General features: G+C 30.8%; 2 protein-coding genes across 3 annotated transcripts in view; both read left to right on the top strand.

Moving 5' to 3' along the window:
* The first annotated feature begins 4,742 nt into the window (after positions 1-4,742).
* LOC139491412 (intraflagellar transport protein 88 homolog) overlaps positions 4,743-19,311 on the top strand; it is a 55,555-nt gene continuing 40,986 nt past the window's right edge. Inside the window, exon 1 of one of the 2 annotated variants that reach the window (XM_071279095.1) lies at positions 4,743-4,777. The gene's annotated coding sequence lies outside the window, so the exon portion shown is untranslated. The remainder of the gene's footprint in view (positions 4,778-19,311) is intronic. The other variant, XM_071279097.1, reaches the window with a different exon arrangement.
* LOC139491414 (transaldolase-like) lies at positions 5,029-17,034 on the top strand. Its single transcript, XM_071279100.1, has 9 exons — positions 5,029-5,273; positions 6,602-6,725; positions 7,377-7,484; positions 8,887-9,018; positions 10,678-10,738; positions 11,374-11,488; positions 12,429-12,558; positions 15,099-15,166; positions 16,485-17,034. Exons 1-9 carry the CDS (start codon positions 5,180-5,182, stop codon positions 16,643-16,645), a joined length of 993 nt encoding a protein of 330 aa, XP_071135201.1. The 5' UTR covers positions 5,029-5,179; the 3' UTR covers positions 16,646-17,034.

Genomic DNA, 19,311 nt, shown 5'->3' with positions numbered 1-19,311 from the left:
TTTTTCGAAAAACTAAGGATTTTCTTATCCCAGGTATAGATTACCTTAGCCGTATTTGGCACCACTTTTTTATTGGAATTTTTGATACTCAATGCTCTTCAACTTTGTACTTGTTTGGCTTTATAAATATTTAGATATGAGCGTCACTGATCAGTCTTATGTAGACGAAACGCGCGTCTGGCGTACTAAATTATAATCCTGGTACCTTTGATAACTATTTAATTAACTGTTACTTTTCAAACGCTTATAAAGCTTCATTTCGAGCACCGATGGCAAAACTATTTTTTAAATGCGCATATGATGCACGAAATTACTTCGATACTCTTATAAATTGGTATTATTTTACATTAAAAGAATTAAAGTGAGAGAGAAAGCTGTATGAATGTTACGAAATAAAATTCTATCTCTGTCAAAATATAGTCTGCATGATTTTGTTTACTGGGCGAAGGACATTAATTTACATAAAGGCATTAATAAAGGCATGAAAATTGTGATTGATAAATATTTAAATCATAAAAAGGTTAAAACTCCTTGACTCATTTAGCACTATGTTCCTTCTTTTCCGTTGGATTGATGTAGTGTGGTTTGTCTTAGAGTGTTGAGATAAGTGAACAGTTCCTTGTGTATTGAATAGTATTTCTCAAAGGTTTTCAATTATGACGTAACTCATTTAGACAATTTCTCGTATTACTTAGGTGTACCACTTTCAATTGTCTTTTTTTTTTATAAGTATGTATGTTTTTAAACTTATAACATGCATATCACCTATGAAAATCAGAGATTTTGTGTCATGATTAAAAAAAAAATATCCATTCTTACCGTTTCTGTAAATTTCTCATAGAACAAGAAAAGTTTGAATTAAATTTTTTTGTTGAGAAAAAAAATCGTTTCCGAAATTAATAGCATCATGATGAATTATCTATGATGCGCTTATTGAATATATCTCAATACAAACATTATGAAATATTACTATCTGTACAATATCTTATTTTGCGCAATTGCAGTAAGGTACTGCAGTATATATCATTATGATGATATTTTTACGCAAAATAGAATTTAGTGATGCTGGCATTAGTTTAAAGGCAGGAGAAGTTTACCGATGTTTTTGTATATGTTATTGTTTATAATACATGTAATAATGTTTGTATTCTATACGCCCTCCTGGGGTCCTAATTGGTAAATAAAATTATTCTATTCTATTCTATACCCAAGCGCCTTTGACGTGTACATGGTGTATTTCCAATAAGTTTGTATGCTATACGCCCTCCTGGGGTCCTAATTGGTAAATAAAATTATTCTATTCTATTCTATACCCAAGCGCCTTTGACGTGTATTTCCAATAAATTTTTAAATTTCGTTTATCTATGAAGACGATACAATACAAGGTAAATCGAATGAACCCCCAAAAGGAACGAGACACGATTCGAGGCAATGTGCGCGAAAACGTATGATAACATCTCCATGCACACAAAAATAAATTGTGTCTACAAGAAACACATACAGATACGCTCCACTCCAAAAGATCTGAAAGCCATAATATGAAACGTTGGTGATTCAGAAAAAGGAAACAGAAAATTTTGAAGCTAACATAATTACAGGTCAAAGTTTCCTCTTAGATTTCATCAGTCTTAACTTAGGCGCAATTATATTACATAATGACCGTCATAAGTTGGGTACATTCAGTCATGATTTAACTATATAGCAACCACAAATCTTTTGGTTAACTGACATGCCGCCATCAATGTCAGCTGAGTTGCAAAAAAAAATTAAGTTTAAATAAAATGATCACACTTAAAATTAAAAAAATAGCGAGTAGCCTACCAATACCACATTCGAGCAAACCATGACCTTGGGTTGTTTAAACTTCTAGTATGTCATTTAATCTAATTTTTAATCAAAACCCATCTTCTCAATCTTATATTCATATGTTATCCTCTTATAGTTGCTGTGATTCCCTCGGTTTTAGTTTGTAACCCGGATTTTTTTTCTCTCAATCCATTTATGACTTTTGAACAGCGGTATATTAGGGACGACATCAAAAGATCAATGTAAGATAAAAAAAAAAAAAAAAACTTAATTCAAATAGTTTGGGGGTGGGGGTTGAACTGCTGCAAGCTTTGGTTATCCGACATTGATTTTTACATATATCCATATGGGTCAATCAAATTTTCCCAAATTAAGTCAATAGGGGGGTAGGGGGGTCAGTGAAAAAAACTATTTGAATTAAGTTTTTTATCCTTCATTGAACTTTTGATGTCGTCCATTACTGTTGCCTTTATTCAAAATTATCCATAATGATTATATAGTTATTCTTGAACCATTTGGGTTTTGGTTATTCTTTATCTTTTTTTTTACCATAATGCTTAAATTTGATACATCTATATCAGTATAAGTCCAGGATTATAATTATTGTCAAATGTGTGTTCAATATATTATTCAAATGAAAATGTGACATTTGCTCGCTTCAATCTGTTTGTAAAATCAGTCAAGTGAGAGATAATGAAGCATTCAGTTCAAATGAGATAGCAATTTAAAGCGGATGAAACATGTAGACAACCTGAGTTTATCTTTCTTTTAAAGAGAAAAACGATTAGATCCATGACAAAAGTTGTTCCTCTTGGTATACATGTAGTTGTAAGATGTTTGCCTGAGTTGATCCATCTGTATACGAATGGCAAAGTTATCTTTAACAGCATACTAGTCTTGTGTCTTGACAGTAGTTATAAAGGCGACAGTAATTTATCAATGTTCAAATATCGTATATCAATTAGTAATACACAATTAATAAGCTGAAAATCACACAAGTGCAAGTCATGATGATTCACTTCCTACTGACGTATCAAAAACTGTGTGTGCCGGAAAAATGTTTAAAGTCACATGATACTTCACTGAATTAAAACAAAGTTGAATATGTTTTATATACATTGATAACTTAGTTTTTATACTATAAAACAAGTGAACTTGGACTTCTTTTAAAGAAAATCCTAGTTTAAATCAAAATTTTCAATTATGTACTGATATAGAATTATTGTCTTTCCGTACTCGAATTCCGCCGATCTTTTTTACGTATGCAGTGACCCTAACAACAATATCTCTCGTTAAAAGCTCGCCATTTGCAAAGCGCAAGTGTACATATGAGTGGGAAAGAAAGTAAACAAACGTGCACATGGTGCAATAGGGAGGTTAATAGTAAATGATTCTTAAATAAAAAAATTAAATACTCCAAATCATTTAACAACTGTGATGAAAAGGTGTATATAATTAACAAATGGGATGCAAACTCGAAAGTTATAATCAGTTTACCGTCAACAAATTCAATCACTGAATATAATATGGGTGTCTAAAATACGTTATAGATTCGTAATAAGTCTTAATAATGAGCATTTGAGGACTTCATTCTGTATATATGTAGGACTCTAAAGTGCGATGGTCTACGCTAAAGTGCGATGGTGTCTCATGCTAAAGTGCAATAGTTGTTTGTTGCTAAAGTACGTGTGTTCATGCTAAAGTACGATGTTATATAACGATAAAGTGCAACGAATCAATTGGGGAAGGTTCGAAGGATTAAAACGTTGAAGTACATGGATGTTAAAAAAATAGTATTTTTGCAAAATCTAGTATGTTATTAAACATGTTAAAGGTATAACATATGTACATGTGAAAAGCTTTATAATTTATAATATACCGGTAGGCTTCAGTGATTGTTTTCAAATTTAGAAGACCGACCAAATAATAATTGCTAAAAAGGCATGCAACCCTGTGTAAACTTTGTTCAGAGCACTACGGTTAAATATTACACACTCCGCTACTTTTGCATAGACTATTTCTGTACTAAAAATATGTAGTACTGGAAATCTACTTTTAATATTCAGTACTATTTTGTTACTCTAAAATTATTGTAATATTTAGGTACATGTATTTTACAGTACTTTATTTGTACTTGAAATTAAGGTACTACAGATTTTTGGTTACTACCGTTACATTTTCAGCATTTTGAAAGTTTTTCTATTTCAAATCTCTTAAAGTTATGATTTTCAAACATGAAATATTGTGTTATTTCTGTACCAAAATATTTGGTACAAATCAAGTACTGTAAAATACAAGTACCTAAATATTACAACAGTTTTAAAGTAAAGAAATAGTACTAGATATTAAAAGTAAATTTCCAGTACTGCATTTTTAAGTACAGAAATAGTACCTATGCAAAAGTAGCTGTGTACATTGCATGTTATAGAAAATGGGAGTTTTGTGGCAAATAAAGACATTTTTTTTATATATCTGCGAACAAAACACGAACTTCATTACTATTCATCTATTTGACCATGAGGTGCTATGGTTTATTGTCTACAAAATTCATAAACAACCTAAAACAATAAAAAAAAAAAACTCGTGCTTAAATCACTAATCTAGAAGGTGTACTTGAATAAGTCCATTCTTTTTACTAGCTTTATAGATATAGCAGTGGTGTGAGTGCCAATGAGACAACTCTCCATCCAAATAACAATTTATAATAGTAAACCATTATAGGCGATTGTACGGCCCCCAACACGGAGCCTTGGCTCACACCGAACAACAAGCTATGAAGGGCTCCAAAATTACTAGTGTAAAACCATTCAAACGGGAAAACCAACGGTCTAATCATTATCTATATATATATATATATAAAAAAAAAAAAAAAAAAAATCTTTCGTTTATCTATTAAGCACAAAATATGTCACTCTAACTATAGGAGTACACGGAGAAAGGCTGCAGGTATATTTTTTTTTTTTTATAAAATGTGCATACGTCGTCACAAGCTAGGGTAACGAGTCTGGCGTAAATACAAAATCTAATCCTGGTATCTATGATGAGTTTTATTTAGTGATTTTTAAAATATTGTATTCTGCAGCTGACATGCTACTTAAAGAGCAACGCTTTTGTTTAAATATCTTATTTTCCTCCGTCATATTGCTGAAGTTGGAGAAGCTTTTTAGAAAGCTAACACTCGACGCTGTTAAACATGTCGTCTCCGAGTTTGTCCTAGTATTTATATTCAGGAAAGCGCTTCCGTCATTATGTCTGGTTCCTTGTCAGTGTTGCATGCCTAGCTCATCCAACATCAATAGCCTAACAGGTAAACGTTTGTCCCAAATTTTGCATCCTGATTTAGCGGAAATATTATTCACAGTAATATCCTGAGATGTCTGAGCCACAAACTAAAAAATCCGCCATGACAACACTGGACCAGCTAAAGGAATTAACTGTCATAGTTGCAGACACTGGTGATTTTGAAGGTAAATATTTTTTTTACATGACAAAAATTATGAGATCTTGTCCATGTTGTTGTCGCATGTCATTTATAAACATGTACAGTATACACAATATGATCAAGTTAATATGACACAGGTGTCCCAGTTACATATGGAAAAAAAGCAAATTCTGTAAAATATTAAGTAATTTACAACTATTGGAATTTTTTTTCAAATTGATTTAAAAATTTTCGTGATTCGTCAAAATATCCTTATCATGATTTGTCAAAGGTCTTAGTTCTAATTATCATTACCGTTTTTTTTTGGAAAAAAATTAATGTGATAAATTAACATATTTGTCAAAATCATTTGATTTTTTTTAGGCACCTTTTTTTATGCATATTTTATCGTTATGCTCCAAAAATTACCGTTAATGTCGTTTGGCAGGAATTTTTACTGTTATTCGTCATGAAGGTACCCCCATTACAACCCTCTTTTATACGTCTGTTTACAGGACGTATTATGGTATGTCTGTCCAGCATCAACATGTCGGAAAATAACTCAAAAACGGTTTAACGAATTGTCATGAAACTTTGGCATGTTTGGTGAATTATATATCTATTAACGTGTGATCCCATTTAATTTTCATAACTTTTACATTTGACATTGTAAGTTTTTAAGTTTTGGAGGGTTTGTTCGTTAAGAATAGGAGGATTTTCTAGTTTTTGAACAATACATGACATGTAACTCAAAATGGTTCAGCAATATGCAGGAAACTTTGGTGTATTGTTTATATCTATTGACATAAGCTCCCTTTCAATTTTTTTATCAATTTTATTATTTACGTTTCAGCGATTTTATTCATAAAAAAGGGGGGGGGGAGTGTTCATACAATGTGTTGAGCAGTTATCATGAAACTTTGGTTACTGGTTTATATCTATTTAGATAGCATTCCTTTAGTTTTCCTGAATATCTGATACACTGTATGACAGTGATAATTTTTTGTACTTTATTCTTTGAAAAAGCTATGGCCGCATCATGAGCTCATGGCACAGCTGTTTATTTATTTAATATCAGCAATGTCAACATTAATAGCGTTTTTTTTGTCACTGATCATGCTGATGAAGGTAAAGGTAAAGAACTTCTATAATTATATCAATTTTATATGGCTTCACTTGAGTGTCAAACAAACCGCTAATCAACAATGTTTACCTTTGGCAAACTGCTGTTATGTATTACATGTACTTTAAAAAGCTTTGTGAAATTGTGTATCTGAAAACACTTCAAAGTTCATGTTTAAAAATGTATACAGAGACAGAAGTTATATGTCATGTTTTAATTATTTATCAGAAGTTATTTAATTACTTTCATAGCTATGAAGGAGTATAAGCCTACTGATGCTACAACCAACCCTTCTCTGATATCAGCAGCAGCAAATATGCCAGCATACCAACATCTTATTGAAGAGGCTGTTACTTTTGCAAAAAAAAGTGGAGGGTAAAATTAAAATTAATACTTTGTTAAAATACAGCAATGTAAAGTGAGTCTTTTAATCAATGTAAAGCTAGAATGTAATTGATGAATATGTGATGAAGACTCATTTCAAAAGAAAAAATATGTACAATAATAAATGTCTTATATATTTATATGTTGATGAAATGCACAATTTGGTGTATCCAATTATCGATTATTGTTCTTTTTTTACATTACATTAAATTATAAAAAGTAATATCACAAAAATACTGAATTCTGAGGAAAATTCAAAACAAAGCCCCTAATCAAATGTCAAAGACAAAAGCTCAAACACATCACACGAATGGATAACAACTGTCATATTTCTGACTTGGTACAGGCACTTTTTTTATGTAGAAAATAGTGGATTGAACCAGGTTTATAGCTACATTTATAGCCTAACCTCTCACTTTATGACAGTCATATAAAAGTCCTTATGAATAGTATGAATAGTGAATTTTGAAATCATGACAAAAAAGAAAATAAACTGAAAAAGAAATATAAAAAAAAAATCATCATGCTGTGTAACTGTACTTTAAACATGTCTTTATTATAAGAGTAAAAACAGAAAGAAGACAAGGTATGTTTTTCTCTTTTAACAAACATAAAATATCTTTTTAAATTTTATTTCAATAGGACAATGGAACAACAAATAGAAGCTGCTATGGATAAGGTATATGTATTGTTTGGTTTAGAGATCCTGAAAATTGTACCCGGCAGAGTTTCAACAGAGGTTGATGCAAGGTATATTTTTTTTTTGCAGAAATTCAAAACATGTGTTCCAGTTAATTTTTGTCTTTGTCACTTTAATATGTACGGAGGACGCAAAGTGCCAATTTGATATCTGTACTTAAAATATAAATTGCAAAAGTCTATATTGCAGGCGGTTAGATATAGAATATGGAATAACGATTAATGAACCAGCCACTAACCTTGCAAACATTTTAAATATGTTATACTGTAAAAGCAGAAATTTTCGTGGAAAGAATATATCCACAAAATTAAAAAACCCACAAAAATTTAACCTAGGCCACAATTAAAAATATTTTGGTTTGTCCAAACCCTACCCAAGGTTGAGACAGTGGGTAGGTAGGTAGGCATTTTTTTTATTTTTTTTTTTTAAGAAATTGAAGTATCGGATGTTCGTTAGTCTTTATGCCTATCTGATTAAAAAAAACAATTCTTCAAATCAGGACAATAAAAGAATTTGAGTAGGCAGCTTTTTTCTGGGTAGGTAGGGTTTGGGCAAACAAACCTATTCTTTTTTATGGCCCTACATATAATATCCATTTATTAAAAACCACAAAATTAAATCCCAATGAAACCTTATTTAGAGACAAAACCACAAATTTTGACCCCAAGAAAAATTAATGTTTCTACAGTATATGGAAAAAGAAGTTTATTGGTTGTAATAACACTTTATAAATGTTTCTAAAAACAACTTTCTAAATTTACCTTCACCAGGAACACAGAAAACCATAATTTTGAAAATAAAAGATGTATAACTTTTTGACCAATAGTGAACAGCTAGCTTATATGACCAAAAGAGACCTTGCAAGAATAGCCAAAACCAGATATTAGTTGTTTAGCAGTTACAAAACATTATTTTGATATATCATTGTTCAACCCCATATATACCTCATTCAAATTTTCTTCATGTCTCGTTTAAGGATGTACTTAGGTGAGGTTAAGTGAAAATTAATAAATTAAGAAGTTAAAATTGATATTATAAGCTGTTAGAGCATCAATTAAGGATAAAAATAAGCTAACAATATTGATAGGTCATGGACCTCCTTTTCGAGATATTTGAGATTTAAAAAATGGCGGGAAAAGGCTGACTCGGACTTTTACCTAATATTTGCATTGGTATTATTAGGTCTCAAAACAAAAGAAAGAAAATTAAGAATCTTCTAAAATTTTGGTAAATGACCTTTCATGAGCTATTAAGTCTTATATGAAAAAATAAATGGGTGTTATGGGGCAAAATATTTTACATTGTATCGTATGGAAAAACACCAAGGAGTCCGAACATTTGACACAAATTCCAAAACCTCACCTAAGTACATCCTTAAACCATTTTGTTTTGTATGTAATGCATGATAACACAAGTTGTTTTGTATGTAATGCATGATATTATTATTTTTAGAATGTCATTTGATAAAGACGGGATGATTGCTAAAGCCAAAAAACTGATAGACATGTATAAAGCTGCTGGTGTGGGCAAAGATAGAATTCTTATTAAATTATCATCTACATGGGAAGGAATAGAGGCAGCAAAGTAGGTATTTTTAGCAATATTCCCATAAAAAAGGGTAAAAATAGATGGCGCTGCAAATCTCGGCTATCCGATAAAATTTAAGCCAAAAATTTTACAAATGATATTTGGATGATCTAAGTATTGTGTGTACTGAATTTCAAGAGTTTCAGCAAAATTCACTCCTGGACATTTTTGCATGGTTTTCTGTGAGACAGGCTCTGAAGTTATGAGCTGATTAATGAACAAAAAGTTTGACAGCTCTGACATATAAAAATAAAAAGAGAAGGTATAATTTCAAATGAGACAACTCTCCACTAAAGAACAAATGACATAGAACTTAAGTCAACTTTAGGTCACCATACAGCCTCTAACCATGAGCAAAACCCATACCACATGATCAGTTATAAAAAAAATGACAAATGTAAAACAATTGAAAAAAGAAAACAAACAACAGGATTTATGTAAAAAACAATGAATGAATTACAAATAGGATATTCTTGTGCAGCAACTAATGACATCAACTGTTGAATTACAGGTTCATGTCATGTGATAGACACATACAGAATGTGGCTGGTTAAACATGTATATGTAACATGTTCATTTTTCAGAAATATTGAATGCTTTTATACAATCTTGTTAATACTAAGGCTCATGCTAGTAGGCTACAAGGACAAAAAAGTGTTTCCTTACTTTCCATTGCTATGAATTTTTATACCCCATTTATGGGAATTATGTTTTCTGGTCTGTGCATCCGTTCGGTCGTCCGTCCGTTCGTCCCGCTTCAGGTTAAAGTTTTTGGTGACAGGTGGAGGTAGTTTTTGATGAAGTTGATGTCCAATCAACTTGAAACTTAGTACACATGTTCCCTATGATATGATCTTTCTAATTTTAATGCCAAATTAGAGATTTCCCCCCATTTACACGGTCATATAGAAAATGATAGTGCGGATGGGGCATCTGTGTACTAGGGACACATTATTATTTCACAAATGCCATAAGAACTGTTTTTAAGTTCCAGGAAAATAAATGTTTTTTCTATGTTTTTGTCAGAGACTATCGTAGATCTACCATTGTTTTTAAAATGACAGAACACAACTATTTATTAATTTCTCCATTTGACAGCTCATAAAGGGGTAAATATAAAAATAAAGAAATGTGTTATTATTGCCTTTGAAACAACTATCAACCAGAGAACAAATGACTTGGATGTAAACAACTAATGAACTTGATGTGCTTCTTCATTTTAAAAAAAAAAAAAAATTTGGGGGGGGGGGGGGGTGTCTTTTTATTGTGTCTATGTGTTGCAGTTTTATTGAAGTGTACCCAATATCTCCTTTTATTGAGTTATATGTATATGACAATGTCAAATGATTATGATGATATGGATGACTTCTGTTAACTTAGATTGTCTTCTTTGTGGTCTTCATCCCACTTACTCTTTGAAAAAATATAAAAAAAATCAAACCAAACTTATGCAGCTCCTTCTACAGGACATGTAGTTGTGCACCTGCTGTATTAATGTTTTTCTGTGTGATTTTTGGTTTTTTTCCCATTAATTAAGCATATTCTTAAAAAAAAATCAAACAAGCAGCTTTAATTTGCATTTCTAGTGTAATTGAATACATACAAAGATGCATTTTAATTTATTGCAACAAATTAAAAATTTAATGTGTTTTTCAGGGTATTAGAAAGCAAGTATGGAATACACGTCAACATGACTTTATTGTTTAACTTCTATCAGGTAAGTAAAAATAAGTAAAATAATGAAAACAATTTGAAGTGTATGTGAGTGGTTCTGATAGTTTTGAGAAAGAATATACGAAATAAAAATGCACACTAGATAACAGAATTAAAAGCACCAACACATTTTGATATTTTTGTTTTTGTTTGGTAGATCAAAAGTTTTGTTGTTGTTTGCCTAGCAACAGAAAACTTTTCATGCACAACCATGGTCAGAATAAAAATCAATAAATGAATTGCATGTCAATGTATATAGAGGGGGCAATGTACATGTATACCCTAATTTATGTTAGAAAAAATAATCTGCAATTGAAAATAAAATGTTTTAGTGACATAAGTTATTTAATTATAACAGGATGGATGTCTTATGGCCTAAGAGCCCATCAAACCTTTTTTATGCTGTGTATATCTCTCCCAATATTTGACCTTGTGTTGAGGAGTCTCATGAGTGTGCGCTAAGTATTAATGCTTATATGAGATTAATAATATAACTTTTTTATGAACTTTAGGTTAAAAACAGTCATCAGTTTGTTTCAAATCCCTGTTTTTAAAAGACGTAATAGGCTATCACTACTACTTGTATACAAAGTTTAAATTTCAACAGATCTTATATTTCCATTACTTATATTTCATTAGGCGGTAGCATGTGCTGAAGCTGGAGCAACACTTATCTCACCTTTTGTTGGAAGAATTTATGATTGGTTTGTTAAAAATACTGACCAGAAAACTTTTGAAAGATTAGATGATCCAGGTAGGTGTGAAAGTACATTTCTCTAATTCTTTGCAGATTCATACTCATTCTAGCCTGTTTCTTAGTTATTTTTATTTATTTCTTTTGTTTGCTTTTTTCACATTTCTTGAGCGGTGAGAGTAAATATTTCTCCTCAGTAGTGAAAAATCTGCACTCAGCAAATAACTGGTCGAAATTTAATTATGACTTTTAATTTTCTTGATTTCTGCTGAATTTCCTATTGTGACGTCATGAAATAAGGCAAGCATGTCTGATGATTTCGCATATACAGAACACAACTTTATGAAAATCTTTGAAAAGGAAGGATACAAATCATAAGAGAAACAGATTCCAACACTATATAAACTTGTGTTTTACAATATTTCTCCACTCTTTACTGTAAAGTTTTTAAACTTATTTAAAAGGCTCAGCAAGCCTTTCACTTTAAATATTAAAATTTAACTGTCTTGAGTGGAAAAATATTGTAAAACTTGTTGCAGTAATGAATTCTATATTTCTTTATTTCCTGGCTGATTTATGCTGCTTCTGACATGTTTATTATTTTCATTTCATCAACCTGTTGTTCGTTTGATCTCAGTTCTTCATTAGTCTAAATTCAATTCTGATGTAATATTATCCGCCTATCCTTTGAATTTCTTATTGTTACACCACAGAAAGAGACAACCCTGTCTAAAGACCTTACAAAGAAATAAACAATAATTGAGAATGGAAATGGGGAATATGTCAAAGAGACAACAACCCGACCAAACGGCAGAAAACAGCTGAAGGCCACCAATGGGTCTTCAAAGCAGGGAGACAATCCTGCACCTTTAGGTGGTCTTTTTGCAGATCATTTGAAAAGAGGGATTTAGTCTGGTTGCATATCATTTGAAAAGTCAATAAAGTAGTACTAGGATATGGTAATTGTTCATTGAATGTGCATGTATTTTTTTACTTTTAGGTGTGAAAAGTGTGACAAAAATCTACAACTATTACAAGAAATTTGGCTATGATACTGTTGTAATGGGTGCTTCCTTCAGAAATACAGATCAAATACTTGGTCTAGCTGGATGTGATCTCTTAACAATCTCGTAAGTAAAAAGGAGGCATAGCAGGGGCTCATCCAGCCAGGTAAAAAGGGGGTGTTTCAACCATATGTCCCCATTCATATATGCATTGATCATTAAAAAAAAATGGCGGGTTACAATCAGGGCTTCCAAAATTATTTTTAGCCAGCCGAACAATTTATATATTATCCCAATTTGAATCCCTTTAGACTAAATAAACAAAAGGCAGTTATGGTAATCATTACCAAGTTGCCAGTTGGCCATCCGAATGATTGACATTAAAAAAATTCGAAGTTCTAACGTAAACTGTTAAATTGGCAGTGCATCATTCGAAGTGTGCAACATCAGCGTACTTGTATCTGCCTTAGCATCTTTATTTGTCCAAAATAACATGGTCAAAAACTTTACTTTCGTTTTAAATTTAATACTAGATGTTATCTTGACAATGGTAAAACATGGACCAGAGACAGATACTAAAATCCGTGAACGTTTGTAAAGCATGAATGAGTGTTACCTCGATCTACGTCGTTTCTTCAAGAAAATATTCGAAATAAGATGAGATAATTTATCAATGACAATTTAAGCATTTTTTGAAGAAATTAGGATGCATAATCAAATTTCACACCTGGGCACATGCGCACACATGTACTTGTTCTAATAGAGACAAGTCTCTGGTTCAAACAATGTGATTATGACGATTTTTCATTTTTACCTTTTTAATTTTTCATCAAATCATATTTGTAAACGTATTTCTGATAATTTAAATTTTTTTGACTAAAATTTTTAGATCCAATTCGTTGAAATGTAAGAAAATAACTTTTAATAGACCGATCTATATCCGGTTCAAAATAGTTTACCTGTCACCTCAACAGGTAAATTTCAGCTGTTCGACAACTAATTAGCCTTGATTAAAATGAGAAGGTATTAAACATGTTAAAGTAGGGGTTGTTTTGATAGTACTTAATGATCATGTCACTTTTATGACCGGAAATATGTGGTGTTAAAGGCTAAAGGTTGGGTCTAAAGATCACCAATTGTGATAAAATGACAGTCTCTTATGAAAGCCTTGAAAAAAAAAGTAGAGCATTTCATGAAGTTTTATGTTATGTTGATGTGAACTTTTAAAAAATTCCAAGTTATGGTTTTGTAACTGAACATAGATATAAGACATTGGCTGAAATTGCAATTGAGGCATTTGTTTCCTATATGAACATAATTTCTAGTTAACATCTCTTAAAAGAGAGATGAAAACATTAAAGGAATATTCAAACTCATAAATCTAAAAACAAACTGAGAATGCTATGGCTAAAAACAAAACAAAAAACAACTAACAACAGAACAGAAAACCCAACATAAAAAAACAGACATTGACCAACATCAACCCTTCAAAAAAGCAGGGGTGATCTCAGCATAAGCAGATCCTGCTTCACATGTGGCACCATCATGCTACTTATAAGTATATTCTTGAAACAATTTCTAGAATTAAACTTTTTTTCTTAACCTGATTTTTGGATTTATATGACTGTAAAAAAATAATTGGTGAAGAAAAAATCAGATGGCGTGCACTTCTTTTTTTGCTACGGCCCTTTGAAAGTACCCAATTTTGATGGTTTTTCTATTTTCATCACAATTTTAACCTATTTTTGGGCTATTATCATGAAAAAAATCACAATTCAACAATTAAACTTTTTGTCATACTTTCAAATTTTCAATAAAAATGAAGGGAACCAATCTGCATAAATTTGAACTAAAAAAACTATAGGTAGGTGTTAATATAAGAAAGTTTTATCATATTTTTATGCTTTTTTGTGTCATATTTACCACGTTGTCAATTTTGTAAATTTGTGATTTTTCTCCGTTTTAAGTACAATTTCCATATTTTTTCAACTTCTTTGTTGTAAACGATTGAAAACATACATATCTAAGAAATTTGAAAACAAAAAAGGAATGTGGGATGTAAATGTTTCTGAAAAAATAATTTTTTGTATCCTCACCCATTTTCTCAAAATTTTGGCTAAAAAGACTGACTTGATTGGTAAAAAAATTTGAAAAAAGGGATTACTCAAAAACTATTCATTGGAAATATCCAATTTTTTTCACTGAGTTAAGTTTGATTATAACATTTTTTGAAATTCATTGATATTTTCCACTTGTATCACATGTGTTGGAAATAATTCCAGAACAAGATTTTAATCAAACTGGAATGTCAGAAGAATACCTCCTTAAGTTCAAGACAATTTGGCTTTTCAAAATTGAATCCTTTATTTCCCTGCAGTAATCGAACTTTTAAAAATATGCCAAGTTAGGGTTTTGTAAAAAAGAGGAAGAAGATATGAAGGGGGCATTTGAAAACTTATAAGTGAAAAAATGGCAAAAAGCATATCGATGAACATTCAAAAAACTCTACACAGAAAATAAAAGATCAAAGATTGAATAACACAAACCCTGCCAAAATTTTAGTATGTACTAAGCTTATTAAAAAAATGGTGAACAATCCTTGCTTAAATCATAACACCTTTCATTTATTATTACAATAAGTTTTAATGTGATTTATTATTTTTCAGACCTGGTTTACTGAAGAAACTGTCCGAGTCAAATGAACAGATATCTCCTGTTTTATCAGAAAAATTAGGTGAAATATTTATATTAATTGCATGATTCTTCGAAATATTTTCATATAGATTTTCACTTACTTATACAAAGCTTTAACACAAATTTATAATATTTTCAAATAGGTGTGTTGTAAAAGATATTTGGTGGTTTTCATTTGGCTTTTATGTAAAAATAGGATGTTAGGTGATTTGTATTTGGCTTTTATATGAAAATATAAAATCAAGTCGTTTGCATTTGGCTTTTATGTAAAAAATACTAGAAAATGCTCATGAAATCGTGATACAATTGGTAAGGTTTTGAAACAAAGTTTTTGAATTTCGCAAGCTGTACCTTGAAGGAGCATGCACGAAAGCATATTAAAGACTGATCAATAACAGTCTCTAAATTAAGATATTTCCTCAAAAATTGGTGTTTTCTGTGGAAAAAAGACTGTTTCAAAGAAAAATTTAGGAATTACAAAACACTACATTTATAAGTCATATAACAAATATTTCCGACTTTGTATGGATTAAGAGCAGTTGCGTCTAAATGAAATCGGTCTCTTCCTTTAGAAGTATAGATAAGGAGATGTGGTATGAATGTTGATGAGGGAACTATCTACCAGATATCAAAGGACACGGATGTAAACAACTATATTTATAGTAAAGCTTTCATCAATGAGCAAAATCCTTATACCATATATCAATCTATAAAAGGCATGACATTATCTAAAAAAAATTAAAATGAATATTAACTACAAAGCTTGATTTTATGGTCAAAACTATAAACAAACAAACAAAAATGTATGGTAGACACCAATCAAAGCACATTATGTTTATTGTGAATGAATCTGTACACAGTTGTTATACATAAGCTTACTAGTCACACACAATATATATAATTATTATGAAGAATATCAGATGAAGCAATTAACATCTACTGCTACTGATCAAGAAGTCAAGTTGACTCATACCACATCTTCTTTTTTATATTTGAATAAAACTAATTTAAAGAGGAATTATAGACTGTGAATACTGTGAGCAGGTGCTGAATAAAAAAATTATATATTAGTTGAGGATTGAATTACATTCAAATTTATAGTAGGGTAAAATTAAAATAAAAACTCCAATTTGCCTTTTCAGAATCTAAAGGACTATGGGTAATCTCATTGTTCGTACACCAAAATGAAAATAATCTTAAGTCATTGGTTGAATTTTGATTGTTTAGCATATTTTTAACCACTCTTTATGTTTTCGTGTAAGTTTTCGAAAATGTTACCCAGAATGCATTAGATTCTGAAACAGTGAATTCATTAAACGATCAGAAATCTTAAAAACTGTATATTCTCTTTTGTATAGCAAATTCTAGTGACTTGGAAGAGGTTACAGTAGACGAAAACAAATTTCGCTGGGAGATGAACGAGGATGCCATGGCAACAGATAAATTAGCTGATGGAATCAGACGATTTGCTGTTGATGCTGTTAAGCTAGAAAATCTATTCAAACAAAAATTACAGTGAAAAGGCAGAGAATAAAAATGTACTTTAAAAGAGATAAATTAGATCTGTAGATATATATACATAGATATTTGTATGCAAATTTAAATACTGCCATCAAATCAAAGTTTAAAAGTTGGCTTTGATCATGTGATATTAAAATAATGCTTTGCTTAGAAAGTAACTATCATAACAGAATTTTTTTTAATCATTCAAAGCAAGAATGATATCTAAATATTATATTAATAAAATTGTGCGATTTAATATCATATATATGATGATAAGATCATAACATTTATTAGCTTTCTAATATTTTGATAACTGTGATATATATTTCAATGAAATAATTGTTGATAGGACAACATAATCATGTGTTCTTTAAAAAATGTTATTCAATAAAATGAATTTTTCAATTTGTATTCAAGCTGTTTCTGCACTTAGTAAGTTGTTTATAGTCAGGGGTTTATTTCACACCTTTATTGGATTGGTGGATGTTGAAGCTATGTTAAAAAAAAGGTTGATACACAGGGGCTAAATGATCCTAGCCACAAACAATTTATTAGTCTTGAGAAAAGACTTCAGAACAACGGCTACACAGCTTTCCCACTACAAATGCATATAGCATCCTGGTAAACAGGGAATTTTAAAATACATTTGTACCATCTTATTTCTAGAAACTAAAGCATCACATCTATAACATAATAAGTACACACATAGATTTATAACAACAGCATGGAACTTTTGCAGTTTTTCCCTTCATTGTTACATCCCTCTGGAATGTGGCCATAATGGAGCATTTAGGACCTGTTGTGAAAATGTTGGCATAATACTAAAATTAAGGGAAGTAACTTGTGCTAGTGACCACATTATCCAATAATGTCAGGGTTTAGGAAAAATACAAAGGGTATCAGAATGTTGTTATGACCCAAAACCTCAGAAATAGTGTAAATCCTGTAAAAGTGTCAAATCAAAATGGTGGAACAGTGTGGTAAATTACACAAAATAACAAACATTGTACCTATGTTTGAAAGCTTCTGACTTAATTTAATTTCTGATGATTAATGTTTGCTTAGTCAAATTATGCTATATACTGAAGGCCATAATTGGTCAAGAGACAATACTTAACTTCTTGGAATGAAACCTTTGAGCGAACATTCAAAAACAGAGTATTAGTCACAAGGTGTCATTATTCAACAAGAGTCCAGAAATGGACAAAGTCTCATTACTTATAAAAATTTGCCAAATTGAAACAATTATATAAAGTATGGTCAACTTCTCATACGGGAATGCTAAGTTTGAAAATTTTCAGACAAGGTACTCGAGATGAAGTGTTTACAAGGTGGCATGGTACTACAGTAGTCCAAAAATTGTGAAAATAACTCGTGCAAAAATTGTCAAGTCAAATGAAGATACCAGTAGTATGATCAATATTACATGATGAAAAAGATTCATACCGCACAACAAGCTATAAAGGGCCCAAAATTACTAGTGTAAAACCATTCAAACGGGAAAACCAACGGTCTAATCTATATAAACATGCTTTGGCTTTAAGGATGTTCAAATTAATGACAATTGTTTTTTCATTCAGTCACAGTAGGTCATTGTGTTACGGCCAGTTATTTAACTTTAATCGGTTTGCTTTAATTAATCTAACGTTAAGTTTACAGGACCAAAAGTAATGGTCACTATTTAGAACAATTCTATTTGTGGCTTTGAGTTTTCTAAAAGTAGGTAAGTAAAATTGAGAATGAAAATGGGGAATGTGTCAAAGAGACATCAACCCAACCATAGAGCAGACAACAGCTGAAGGCCACCAATGGGTCTTCAATGCAGTGAGAAACTCCTGCACTTGGAGGGGTCCTTCAGGTAGCTCCTTAAATATATGTATAATAGTTTAGTGATAATGGACGTCATACCTAACTCTGAATTATACACAAAAAACTAAAATTAATCCTACCAGGTAAACAATTTTTTTTTCTAAATTAAAGTCACGTTTGTAGTTGTATAAAAAGAACTGTTCCTAACAAGACAGTTCAGATTGTAACTAGGCACTGAATAAAAACAGTTCCTCTTACCCATTGAATTTAATAGTGCCACACTATTTATGTCAATTAACAAATTGCAGCAGATGAGGGATGACTAGAAAGATTTGGTTTTCAACAGAATCTAGACATAATTATAGTAGAAGTTTATAATGCTCCTTGGAAAAGACCACAGAGTTTTAAAATATAGAAAGTTATAGATACTTAGGAAAGTGAACATATAACACTGCTGATATAACTCGCTTACTTTGGACAGCACAAGACATATAGTAATGTGAGATTTCAACACTTCTCTTTGTAGATAACTCAGTAGGGAAAAACAATTGAAAAAAGCAGTAAGTTATATGTAATCAATTGGAATGATACATGTAGGTAGCACTCTATAATGATTTACAAACAATTAAGGAACATAACTCCTGGACAGGAAAAAATGAAAATCATCAATATTAAAATCAACCTTTATTTTGTCAACAGAAGCAAAATATCAAATTTAAAAGGGATTGATATAAAGTTCACTATTTATAGCATGAAAATGGTTGGAGGTTCTTGGCAGCTTACTAACTCAAATTAATAAATGCATTTTTCAACAGAAATAATTGTCTAAAATATAAGTGTAAAAAATTCATGTTATTCTCTAATCTCATTTTA

Source organism: Mytilus edulis, chromosome 10 (genome assembly GCF_963676685.1).
Source record: "Mytilus edulis chromosome 10, xbMytEdul2.2, whole genome shotgun sequence".
Taxonomy (NCBI): Eukaryota; Metazoa; Mollusca; class Bivalvia; order Mytilida; family Mytilidae; genus Mytilus; species Mytilus edulis.
The sequence above is the reverse complement of the archived record's forward strand: the minus strand, read 5'-3'. Positions and strand labels throughout refer to the sequence as shown.

Bases quoted from the DNA above. Each gene is read 5' to 3' on its own strand.
- LOC139491414 (XM_071279100.1), top strand. From the start codon at position 5,180: ATGTCTGAGCCACAAACTAAAAAATCCGCCATGACAACACTGGACCAG. The intron at 7,485-8,886 runs GTATATTTTTTT...TATTATTTTTAG, and splicing joins TCAACAGAGGTTGATGCAAG to AATGTCATTTGATAAAGACG. The intron at 10,739-11,373 runs GTAAGTAAAAAT...ATATTTCATTAG, and splicing joins TATTGTTTAACTTCTATCAG to GCGGTAGCATGTGCTGAAGC.